The sequence below is a fragment of the Elgaria multicarinata genome, chromosome 14 (genome assembly GCF_023053635.1).
Source record: "Elgaria multicarinata webbii isolate HBS135686 ecotype San Diego chromosome 14, rElgMul1.1.pri, whole genome shotgun sequence".
In the NCBI taxonomy this organism is placed as follows: Eukaryota; Metazoa; Chordata; class Lepidosauria; order Squamata; family Anguidae; genus Elgaria; species Elgaria multicarinata.
Window position 1 is genome coordinate 16172277 of NC_086184.1, and position 12954 is coordinate 16185230.

The window sequence follows — 12954 nt, forward strand, 5'->3', positions numbered from 1 at the left end:
TTCCTATTTTGCTTCCTATTCTATGATTCCTTGTTCCTTGAAACAACATCAGAAAGCATCGTACTTCTCCAGAAGCATTTCCGTATTCTGACATGTTCAAATTACATTTACAAGCATCTGTAAATGGAGAATTTGTAGCACTTAAGTGGAAATGCTCAACATCTGTATAAAAATGTTCGTAATTTATCCTGTCTGATTTGATCATTAAATGAATCTCTTTCCTTTTTAAGCAGCACTTTTTAAAATGTTTGGAATTTTCCTAAGGTTTTAACAAATGCAGGGAAAGTTTCTACCTTTCCTCTGGCCCCCAAAGTCGTACATTGAGCCCTGTAATTCCCATTAAAGCCTTCTGTTGTAAATGAGTTATTTTGTAGTAATCCTATAATTCTTAAAAGTGTAGATAAAGCAGAGATTCCCATTTTGTATTATAGTGCTCAGTTTACCCCATTAGTTCAGCAGTAATTAACTTGTTGAAGCTTAGAGCTTCAAAAATAAATGAGATTATTTGTTCAAAATGCCATCAGGTCCGCTTGGAATGACATTTAAATTACATAATGTAAATCAGTTTGACCTGTAAGTCCTTGTCATTATTTAGTGACATTTCTTGCAGAATAAATTGTTTGCAGGTTGGGCAGCCTGGTTATGGAGCTTGGCAGAAACCTATAAAAACAAATTATCCTTTCATTTTATACATCATTTGTTCAGACATTTGTAAAAATTGCTTCGTTTTTCCATAATGGAAAAGTGTCATTCCATCGTTTGAAGCACATTAAGTGTGTAAGATTCAGGCTGAGCTTTTTACTGGCTGCACCAGACAGAAGTATTAGAGTGGAGGGATTCAGTTACACCTGGCACAGTGGGCCTGGAACACGCTGTCTGATTGTCCCCCTCTAGCGGTCATTCCTTGCTTATTCATAGCAAGTCCAGTGGTTACGAAGAAGCAAGAGGAAAAAGCACAGCTGGCTTATGCTTCCTCTTTCTCCCCTCCCAAGTTGAATTCGTAGATCTCGCCTAATTTTCAGAATGCTGATCCCAGAGGTGTGGAGGTAGAGCCAGCAGGTAGAGCTACGGCAGAACCTGGCAGGCCAGGAGGGATGTGCTGTGCCAGAGCAACACCTGGCAGGTCATGAGTGATGATGACTGGCAGACCAAGAGGTTTTGTCGTGTTTCTCAGGAAATTTTTGTTCTCGATGGGAGACAAACGAGGAGGCTTGCTAAGTAATTTATAAAGCTTTTATTAAGCAATTAACATCTCTTCCCACCTGAAGAGAGTCTCGCCTCTTGAAAACTTCCCCCTAGGCAAAACTATGCAAATTAAGCGAGACAATTGTCCTGTGAAGGAGACCAGAAAGCCTTCTCCCAAAGTCCCTTACTTCAGAGAGGCTGATTCAGAGGTGGCTTCCGACGCAATACGAGCCGAGCTGACTTTCTCACGTCCTCCTTTCGCTCCACGCGTGTTACCTTGTGGCGCAGCCTAGCATCAGCCAGCCTGTTGGGGCGCTCTCCTCCAGAACAATGATCGCTTCCCACTGAGTATGTAGGATTTGCCCTTGAGGAGTTAAGCTCTTGGGAGAGATCTCACCAGCTGGAAGAGCAACCGTGAGAGGTATCTCCCCCACTGGTACATGCTGGTCTGGTGCCAACTCCTCCGATTCTGATTGATTAGCTGAAACACCTTCTACCAAAACGGGGAGCAGAGCTAGGCATGACAGGTTTCCTAGATTTTCAGCTCCTAATATTGGTTACCCGCTAGGCTCATGTTTACTGATTGGACGGATAAACATTGTTTGGCCGCTCTAATCACTGAGGTTATCTGCCCAGGTCCTGCTCTGCAAAACATTTATACCCTGCTCCAACTGGAAAGGCTCCCAGAGCAGCTTGTGGAACAATAAATAAAAGACAATCCCTGCCTCAAGCTTACAATATAAAAAAGACACAACACAAAAAGAAAGAGACACACATGAGGAGGGGAAAGGAAAATTTGAAAACTCAGGCACCAGTCCTTAACGTTATACAGTTCTTGTAATGACCAGCTGTGATGGAAACAGTCTGCTCACCGTTCAGAAAACAGGCCCTGGCAAGAAATAGCCTAGAGACCTTACCTTCCTTAAAACGTTTGTAATGCAGCCAGATGCTTAAAGGGTGGGACCTCAGCCTTCCGATTTGCTGGCTTCTTGTCAGGTAGCAACATCAGCAGCAGGCGGAAAGATCAGCTTGTCAATGTCTGCCGCGTCTTCTCTTCCTCCTAGGGTTGGGACTGATGGCCTCTGTAACGTGATGGAGGGGCCTAGCCCAGCTGGTAAAAGCAGCAGTAAGTGAAGATACACTAGTACTGCTGTAAAGCTATTCTTAATATCTGCCCAGGTCTAACACCCCCAAGAAGGCAGTGATAGCTGGAAGTATGCAGCTCTTAGCAGGCGTCAAGTTGTGTACAGGAAGAATTTTAACCAATCACCCCCACTACGAGGATAAGAGCCTGAGAGAGAGGACGAAACAGGTAAGGGGGCTCTGGCCTGCTCTTCCCATTCTCACGTTTGTGCCATTGGTCAGGCCTGACGTCATGTTTTTAGTGGTCGTGGGTCAAGGAAACCCCAACTCTTCACCTTGGCCCCACTCCTGCCCAAGTCAAATAAATATCACACGGACCTAAATACTCCTCCTTTGGTATTCCGTAGTGTGCTCCTAAAACTTCATTATACTGGAAATCCAGTGATCTCTGGTACCAGGAGATGAAGATGACCCTTCCCAACCTCCATCACCAACCCAAGTACAGGAGGAACATGTTGCAATTACCTGGCACTGTATTATTTGGAATTTCTCTTTGGCCTAGCATAGTCTATTAAAGAATTTACTTTATGTTTCAAATGCAGCACAATCAAATCCTTGGGTTATTTCTTGTGTATGTTTCTTGCTCATATCTCTACCGTATTTCTTCGATTCTAAGACGCCATCGATTCTAAGACGCACCCCATTTTTAGAGATGTTTATTTGGGAAAAAAGGGTATCTTGGAATCGAAGAAATACTTCCCTCACCGCCCAGCCAACCTCCTCCCCCGCCCCCCGCGCTTTCTTCTAATGGTTGTATCCTTTTCTTTTTTCCTTCTGTGAGAGAAGAAACCGCCATTTGTGCGGGAAGAAGGAGGGGCGTTGAAACAGAGTAAACAATATTTTCAGGCGGGGAGAGAGAGGAGAAGACGCGATTAAGGAGCTAAAACGCTTAACTCTCCAGTCCCGCTCTTTACTTGTCTGTGCCCCAGGGGACGACGACACGCGAGTAAGTCCCATGGAAATCAATGGGACTTACGAATAAATTTGACTAACAAAAAACCAGGCGCTTACCCAACCAGCTCCTCCTCGCTCGCATGGCTCGAGGCTGCTGCAGGAGCTTCCTCTTCTCTTACCGTATTGCTTCGATTCTAAGACGCACTCCATTTTTAGAGCTGTTTATTTAGGGGGAAAAGTGCGTCTTAGAATCGAAGAAATACGGTATTTTAAGAAGAGCCCTGCTAAATCAGGCCAAAGGTCCATTTTGTCCAGCGTCCTGTTTCCCACAGCTGGCCAGCAAGATGGGAACCGCAGCCATGAGATTAAAGCTCACTTATAGCTCACTCGTGCTGCTGCTCCCCAGCAAGTGGTATTCAGTGGTATGCTGCCTCTAAACATGGGGATCCCATAAGGGCATCGTGACTAATAACCATCGATAGAGTTCTTCTCCATGAACTTGTCTTTCAAAGCCATCTACGTCAGTGCCCATCACACTTCTTGGAACAGTGAATGACATACTTTAATTCTGCGTTATTTGACAAAGTCCTTCTTTCTGTCTGTCCTGAATCTACTGCCAATCAGTTTCATCAGATGACCCCACATTCTAATATGAAGAAACTGGGAGAAAAACTTCCCTCAATCCACTTTCTCCACATTGTACAAAATTCCCAAAAAACCTCTAGCTTCTGCTCTCTTCCCACCCACCTCTCAGCCTTTTAATAATCTTTGGCTCCAGAAAGAACAACTAAATAAATAGGTGTGGTTTTTTAATAACAATGCTAATTAAATTACACTGTTCCAACTTTTCATAGGTTTATCAAGTGTATGCAAAAAGATCGCCTGAAGATGTCCACAGGATCCTCAGATCTTTTGGCACTGATTTTGTGATCCTGGAAGATAGTATTTGTTATGAAAGAAGGCACAACAGAGGCTGTAGGCTGCGTGATCTCCTTGACATAGCAAATGGCCACGTAAGTGCTTCCCAGACTTTGTTATCCTAATTGCATTTAAATAACTTCAGGGACACTCCACCTCAGGGCCACCTGTCTTTATGACACCCTGTGGCAGCCTTTCCCAACCTGGGGCCCTCCAGATGTGTTGGACTACAACTCTCAGCACTCCCAGCCAGCATGACCTCGGGGGCATTCATTTGGGGGAGGCTGCCCTGTGGCTTTAGATCCACAGCTGAGATTGTGTGAAATGTGCTGTGAACCAAGAAGAACTATTAAGTCACCGAAGTACAGCATTTGTTTCTTAATTGGAATTCGCAGATTAATCTGAGGCCAGGAATTAGGGTAACTCATGTAAACTATGCTAGGAGCCAGCAAGGGAAAAAGAATAAGAGGAGAAGCCTAAGTTCTGTTCGAACATTCTCCGCGCACACAGTTCGTCTACACTATGCTACAGCCTCATTCAGGCATTTTCCCTCATGCAATTCTAGTTGTATGAGGAGGAGGAACTACAGCCTCATTCAGGCATTTTCCCTCATGCAGTTCCGGTTGTATGAGGAGGGGGAACTACAGCCTCATTCAGGCATTTTCCCTCATGCAGTTCCGGTTGTATGAGGAGGGGGAACTACAGCCTCATTCAGGCGTTTTCCCTCATGCAGTTCCAGTTGTATGAGGAGGGGGAACTACAGCCTCATTCAGGCATTTTCCCTCATGCAGTTCCAGTTGTATGAGGAGGAGGAACTACAGCCTCATTCAGGCGTTTTCCCTCATGCAGTTCCAGTTGTATGAGGAGGGGGAACTACAGCCTCATTCAGGCGTTTTCCCTCAGTTCCAGTTGTATAAGGGGGAACTACAGCCTCATTCAGGCATTTTCCCTCATGCAGTTCCAGTTGTATGAGGAGGGGGAACTACAGCCTCATTCAGGCATTTTCCCTCATGCAGTTCCAGTTGTATGAGGAGGGGGAACTACAGCCTCATTCAGGCGTTTTCCCTCATGCAGTTCCAGTTGTATGAGGAGGGGGAACTACAGTCTCATTCAGGCGTTTTCCCTCATGCAGTTCCAGTTGTATGAGGAGGGGGAACTACAGCCTCATTCAGGCATTTTCCCTCATGCAGTTCCAGTTGTATGAGGAGGAGGAACTACAGCCTCATTCAGGCATTTTCCCTCATGCAGTTCCAGTTGTATGAGGAGGGGGAACTACAGCCTCATTCAGGCGTTTTCCCCTCATGCAGTTCCAGTTGTATGAGGAGGGGGAACTACAGCCTCATTCAGGCGTTTTCCCTCATGCAGTTCCAGTTGTATGAGGAGGGGGAACTACAGCCTCATTCAGGCATTTTCCCTCATGCAGTTCCAGTTGTATGAGGAGGAGGAACTACAGCCTCATTCAGGCGTTTTCCCTCATGCAGTTCCAGTTGTATGAGGAGGGGGAACTACAGCCTCATTCAGGCGTTTTCCCTCAGTTCCAGTTGTATGAGGAGGGGGAACTACAGCCTCATTCAGGCATTTTCCCTCATGCAGTTCCAGTTGTATGAGGAGGGGGAACTACAGCCTCATTCAGGCGTTTTCCCTCATGCAGTTCCAGTTGTATGAGGAGGGGGAACTACAGCCTCATTCAGGTGTTTTCCCTCATGCAGTTCCAGTTGTATGAGGAGGGGGAACTACAGCCTCATTCAGGCATTTTCCCTCATGCAGTTCCAGTTGTATGAGGAGGGGGAACAGGGCCGTGTGTGCCTGCCCCACCTCAGTCACTTCCCGACCACCATCTTCCACATGTTGGACAGGGAACTTCTGAAGCGGGAACCTGCTCTACGCATGCTGGCTCTCTCTGCATGATTTTGGTCATGCAAGGTTTTGACATGCGCAGGGGGGCTCCCAGCATAGAGCAGACTCTCCACTTCTCCACTGTGTGGAATTCTGGGATGCAACAAAGGGACCGGGGCCAGTGGGCACAGCTTCACAACCCCCTCCTCATGTGCTTGCCGTTGTGTGAGGAGAATGCCCGACTAGGGCTGTAGCATTGTCCTGATGTAATTGCTAGCCTCTGGCAGTAGGACAACTTATTTTGATTTGGATGGGGCAGCTCTTCTTTAGTATAGCCATAGAAGGATGTGTGAACAACCTTGTAATTTCTGTTACAGACTATGGATGGCCCTGGGGAAAATGAGCCTGATCTGAAATCATCACCGTATCCTCGCTTCTGTGAGGAAATCAAAAGAAACCTGCCTTCGTACACGACGTATTTTGCTAAAGTATTCCAGAACAAAACATTCCATGTGTACAAGCTTGCTAGACATAAAAAGGCCACATAACTTTTCCGTGATCACAGTGGAAAGTGCTAAGGGAGTTTACAAAAATGGCTCATATGAGAGAGAGAGAAAAGTTGTACACTGGTTCAAAGTATTTACTTTTTAATTACTGTGACAATTCAAAACGGTTTGTTTTGATAACTTTTTTATGTGTCCAGAAAACATGTGGATTACATAAGGCTGGTTTGCAATGCCTGTGGTGTGTACACTGCACAATTGATGGTGTGCAAGACTGTTCCACAACATCTATCTGCCATGTCATGTGTGACTCCTTTTGTTGTGAAGGACGATGCACACACACCTCATCGCAAAAGATGTTTGACATGGAAAGAGGGGAGGGGGCGTTGATCCTGAGACTTACTCCAATGCCAAACAAATGCAAAGCCTACTCACCAGGGAATTACACAGACTGACTATGGTCTCTTTCCATTAACTGCTAATATAGGGAATTCTGCTCAGGGTCTGGCTTGCTAATATGTTCCTGTGATACCAGGGAGTGGGAGAGCATTCTGTTCTTTTTCTTTTCCTTAGGATGCTCTAGAACACTAATCCAACACATATTTACTTGGGAGTAAGTCCTCATAAGTGTGCTCAGGATCGCAGACTAAGACCAGGTTCAGACAATCAGCAGGGGAAACCGTACAACGTTGGTTGTTTACCCCGCTGGTTGCACGACCAGGATTACCCTAATTATTTGCGTCGTGTCGCAGGTTGCCATGTCGTATGAACCCAGCGCATGGCACAGGCATACTAACTTTTCACACACCCTGCAACCCTTGGCTTGCAGGAGGAGTTCTAGCGTGGATGAAAAGTCACTACGCCCATGCCATGCGCCGGGTTCAGACAGCACAGCAACCCGCAATGCGGCGTGATAATTAGGCTAATCCCAGTCACACGACCAGAATGCAGGGGGGCAGGGGAAACGACCGACGTTGCACTGTTTCCCCCAGTGGTCTTCTGACCGGCCTCTGAAGCTTCTCAGCCCAATTCCTGTAACCCAGAGCTTTGTCGCCAGAGTGCATAGAATCAGGATGAAGGATACTGGTCACTTTTTCTTCTTGTTGGGGTGTGTGTGTGTTTTTGTGTGTTTTTTTTTGCACTAGGACCAGATGTTGGCTCTGGAGTAGCTGTCAACGCTGTGATGCCTTTGGTAACCTTCCCCTCACATGCCCGCTGGTCTGCCCGCTTCCCTCTCAGCAGAGCGCTGTTGCAAAGAGCCTTGCTTGGCCTTTGCTGACAAGGAAGCGACTGCTAACATCCTAGCTGCTGCTTTGTCGCTAAGATCAAGGTATTGTGAGAACATACCTATGTAAAGCTTTGGTTTTAGCAAGTATTCAACCTACAATTGGGATTTTAATATCAGCTGCAAATTAAACAGCCTTCAAGCAAAGCTCTGGCGTTGCTAATGAGGACCAGAGTTTCAATCCTGCAAACCTCCTTAGGGGGGCACCTAAGGGCTTGCACCCCCTGCCTGACAAGCTGTCGTTACTTTTAAATATTTGTTACGCCGTGTTTCAGTTGCACCCATTAGTAGCTGTTTGTTTTCCTGTGGTTCCACCTTGACGGATTGATTTGTCTGTGTGATTTTGAGGCTTTGAAGACTGGAGCAAGGTTTTTATTTTGGATTTGTGTAATGTAGCATGTTGTAGTGTCCTGTACTTCAAACATTTAAAGGAGGTATTACAAACAAAGCGAAATGCCCCCCCACCTCCCTCCTGCACGCAGCAGTGTTCAATTCCTGTATTCCGTTATTGTTATTGTTGTTAGTTGTTGTTGTTTCTAAATGTGTCTCTTTAAGTTAGAGTACCAAACCCAAGCGAAATAATGTCATAAGGCTCATTAAAAGTGGTAGGATATTTTGTGTTTTAAGGGAGAACTTTGCTTTATTGTACGTGACACACACATGAAGCCTTTTCCTCCGGAGAGGAGTACCCATCACTGTTTACTCCCCTGTTCCTTGTACAAAGCAAAACCCATGAATCATGTATCTTACGTTAAAGCAAGTAGATTTCACATTTTTTGTACATTTTGAACTTTTATGAAAACTACCAACTTTTTAATGCTGTGGGTTTTTTTAAAAAAAAGTCACTGTGATGATGTTCCTAATGCTAATTTTAACGTTTTATACGGGACATAGGGGCAGGGTTTAAGTTTGGAAGTTGGACTTTTCCAGTCATTTACAAGTCATCCAGCAGCTGTGGGCACAATTTCTCCTTGGAACTTTGTCTGCACAAGCCCTATTAAAATGAGTGGGAGTTGAACAAGGACATGATCCATCTCTTATTAACTTCAGCAGGGTTTGCCCGAGTGTGATTCCCAGTGGCCAGTGTTCATTTCTGGCACCAAATGCGACAGTAATCAAGTGCTTCTGGAAAACCATCAAAACATCAATAGGAGCATTTTTGGCCCTCTCAAAAAATTCCTGTAAGAAAATTGTTGCAATTAATTTCTAACGATGAGAAACTCACGGCGCTTTAGCTAGCTTCCCCCAAATTTAATTAAATCAAGATGTGTAACGAGATTAAAGTTCCCCAACTGAGCTATGCTCGTTTTCCAATGATTTAAGCATGTGTGTTTTCCCCTCTGCAGTTGTTCCCGGGTAAATTACTGCAGGGCTAGACACGGTTCTGTCACCCACACACCAAATAATTTTATATTTAGCCAAGTACCCATTAAGTAACATGCAAGCTCTTTCTGTGCTTTCATGCTGCCACCAGAAGGAAAGGTGGCTTTAATCAACTCGCATTTAAATCAAACCTGGACGCGAGCCACATTTTCGTTTTAAGCAAGCAAAGCCCCTGAATAATTTCTACTCTGTTTCTCTTAATGAGGTTAGAGCCCGCTGCCGTTTGAACATAATACAATAATAAAACATTTTAATAAGTAGTAAAACTTTAATTAAACCTGTAGGGATGTGTGCCTGGTCTTAACTGGGAGTGTAGGTCAGCAGATTGCTCCACGGGAGTGCTGCCCACTAATTCAGGATAAGCACATATAAGATGTGGTGCAGTTAGATAACGTTGCCCTGTTCTTTGAAGGCAGTGGGCGTAATCTGCCGAGGCTGAAAATGCTCAGGGCTGCTTCGCCCAGCACCTCCTGTATCTATCAACCAAGCAGCTAACACAGCCACAGCCAACCAGCCCTTGTATTTTACAGTTCAGCATCTGTACCTTAAATTGATCATCTGCACCAAGATTCCTGATGTGGCTGTAATTTCTTTTTTTTAAAAAAAATGACATATGCAAGAACCCCCATCTTGCATTCTCTATTTTGGTATTTTTACTTCGTAATTTTCAATACCAGTTCATCTAATGTTGCCATTGTAGAACTCCAAGCTTATTACTGGAGCTGTCAAGTGATAAAAACCCCTCAAGTAAAATTTGTCCTTGAATATAAAGGAACGATATGGGAAATGTAAGAGCAGATGAGGCAGTGCCTTTTATTGGGCCAACTAAAATACTAGTTTTAAAATTGCACACAACTCTTCTGCATTATACTGAGCCTGATACCTGCAGCACCATTACAGAGGTGTTACCTGATTATTGAAGGGCTTGGTGTTATAGGATTTTTTAAAAAATAATAATAATATAGGAATTGAGACTAGGATTTGATGTGGTAGATGCTAAATGGTTTTCATTTTCATTTGTGTTTCCATGGCTGTAGGGATGTGCCAGAAGTCGGTGGGCTGAGAAAGAATTAACTGTCTAATCTGGAATAGGCAAAACCAGGCCAGCCCTGCCATACTGAGACACCCCCCCTCCTCTTTAGGTTGGGAGAGGGAAAGACATAGATGAAGGCAGGGATTGGTGTCTAAATGGCGCAAGGCGTTTTAAAAGTGTTGATCATTTGGGCTCCACTTCATGCAGCAAAGTATTTTGGGCCAGCATTGAGGCAGAGGAATCCGTCTCCTTAGAATAGACAGGAGAGCAAAAACAGTAAAGGTCAAGAAAAGCAGGACACTTGTTTGAACAGAAGTCATTCCAGTTTTGAAGCCAGCCATTCATGCAGCCCAATCCAGTGAACATTTAGTCATCTAGTTAGTTATAATTGTATCCTTAAGCTATCTTCATATGAATAAGTTCCTTTCACACTTCAAAATGCAAAGAACGGGAATGCCAACTCCTTAGCTCATAGGATGGATGGCAACTCTGCTTTTATGACACAGGTGTCAACTCATAACCAACAGGGGGCATCCTTTTTAAAAATCGTGGTGAAACATTCATTAGCTGGCCCAACCTGTTACATCACGCAACTGCACTATTCTAGTCACCTAGGGCGGATCCAAAGCGTGGAGCAAGTAGGGTACGAGGACAAGAGCATTGAATCTTGCTGGGCTTTCCCTGCCACAGCTCCTAAAGGAGCCTTCTACCAGCTGTTCATGGGCAACCCTTGAAACATTTACCCCAAGTTCACAAAAGCACTTCTGCCCAAGAAAATTATATTATTCAGTATGTATATAGTGCTTTTCCTATAAGAGAAGATCATGGGCCTGTTCAGAAGACATCTTAAACCTTGCTGTTTAAGGCTTTCGGTTAAGCAGCCGGGTTCAAGGTGTCTTGTGCGATGCTCACTCACTAACCCCAGTCTGCAGCAGGGTTAGCGGCTTTAACCGTGGCTTAAAGCGTTGTGTGCGACAGCACAGCTTGTGGTTAGTGCTTACCCCAGAGAATCACAATTTCACTAATCACAGTCCCAATACAGTTTAGACCAGCTTTCCAGTCTGAAAGAACCATCCCTTCCTTTTAATTTAAGGAGGAGGATTACCTGGGGAGTTTTCCCAGCTATCTGAAACTGTACAGTCTCAGAGACCTAACTGCATGTGCAGATACACACACACACACACACACCTCTGACACCCAGAATTTTGGGATAAATCAAACCAGCAACATGCGTAATTTAGTACATAAGCAATATAGACCACTGCATAGTGCAATTCAAGATAGCAGCTGTGATGCCATCTTCAGTGAAAATATGGGAGGCTCTTAGCAAAAGAGCTAGGGAAAAAAAATCTATGAGTATTTTAGGAGAGAACAGAACCCTGGGAAGCTGAACTGAGATCCTTGCAGGCATTTGTTTGGTTGCTAACTTAAAAGGGAAGTAAGGAATTTGTGAAGTAGCAATAAAGTGAAAGAACCTGGGATTTCTACTGGCCATGTGAGCAAGTCTCAGCAAACTGCTACACCATGGGAGAGAACTGTAGGGAAAGGAAACTTCAGAATTCACTTGTATCTGAGGCTGCAATCCTATGCAAGTTTAAACAGAAAAATGTCCTACAACTCTGGCTGGGAAATGCTGGGAGTTGTAGGACTTTTTCCTGTCTAAACATGCATCGGATTGCACTCTAAGCTGCCAAAGATTTAAGTCTAGCTGCGAATGATTCCAGCAAAAGGCTGTTTTCTACTCCAGGAACAAGGGTTTGGGTTTTCCATGCTACCTAAGCTCAGCTTTTCCTATTTCGTTTCCTTATTTCAGCCCTGCACAGCTTGAAACCCACCAAGCCGACAGCAGCCCATCAGCAGTGCTCAGTGGCCCATCATGCACTCCACAAACTTCCTGTTGCTGCTGCCTGCCCGGGACTGCAAAATTAGTGGGGCCAACAACATGGCTGCTGAACTGTGCTTGGCTTGATGGGCTCACAAGTTGTGCCTGCCTGCCTAACAGGTCCATTTTGACTTTTCCTCTGGTTTCTGCTACATCCCACTCTCAAATGGATGCCATACGGCTGGTTTATTATTAAGAATGATCCCCTCCCAACTTTTTAGAAAAGCTATTGTGTAAATCTGCGAGCAACTTTCCCTGAAACTCTAACCATAATTACTCAGACCTATGTCCAATTGATGTCAAGTAGATTTTTACTTAGTATTGCAGCAACAGGAAATATTACTCTACTTAGTATTACTCTACTTTGTCCCTTGGAGCAGAAGAGATATTTGTCCTAGATTTATGCAGAAGAGGGGTTTGCCATCCATTTAAAGACAGAGAAATTGTCAGTGTGTGGAGCTAAAATGCTGCAAGGAGGCCAGTGTGAACATTAAGCATCGTGTATCTTCAGGGCTGACAAGTTCTTTGGTCTTTCTACTTTCAATACTTTTAGTGGCTAACAATTCATCATGCAGGCATTTTTTTCTAAGATGCTGAAATGAGGCACATGAGTATTGTCTTCTAAATAAAAAAATCTTTCCAAAAATCAAACCTGTTGCTGTTTGTCCTTTTTAAGGCAACCGTTTTAATAAAAAAAAAAAACTTCGTTTTTTGTTGTTGTTCACATCCTCTGTCAAAAGCAGCTCATTCTTTTGCCAGTAGAAGCTTTTTGGCCTTGTCTTAAGCGCCTTAACATGCTGAAAGGAGTTAATATTTATTTAAATCATCTTTGGGCTTTGACAGCTTGTAAGAGTAGCTTTTATTGAATTTCCAAGTTAAATGATTTAGCAGT

General features: G+C 44.3%; 1 protein-coding gene across 1 annotated transcript in view; it reads left to right on the forward strand.

Moving 5' to 3' along the window:
- Positions 1 to 7071, forward strand: part of DPY19L3 (dpy-19 like C-mannosyltransferase 3) — a 38255-nt gene extending 31184 nt beyond the window's left edge. The window contains exons 16-18 of the mRNA XM_063141199.1: positions 2365 to 2497; positions 4077 to 4235; positions 6354 to 7071. Coding sequence (XP_062997269.1) covers positions 2365 to 2497; positions 4077 to 4235; positions 6354 to 6524 — 463 coding nt within the window. The 3' untranslated portion in view covers positions 6525 to 7071. The remainder of the gene's footprint in view (positions 1 to 2364; positions 2498 to 4076; positions 4236 to 6353) is intronic.
- The last annotated feature ends 5883 nt before the right edge of the window (positions 7072 to 12954 follow it).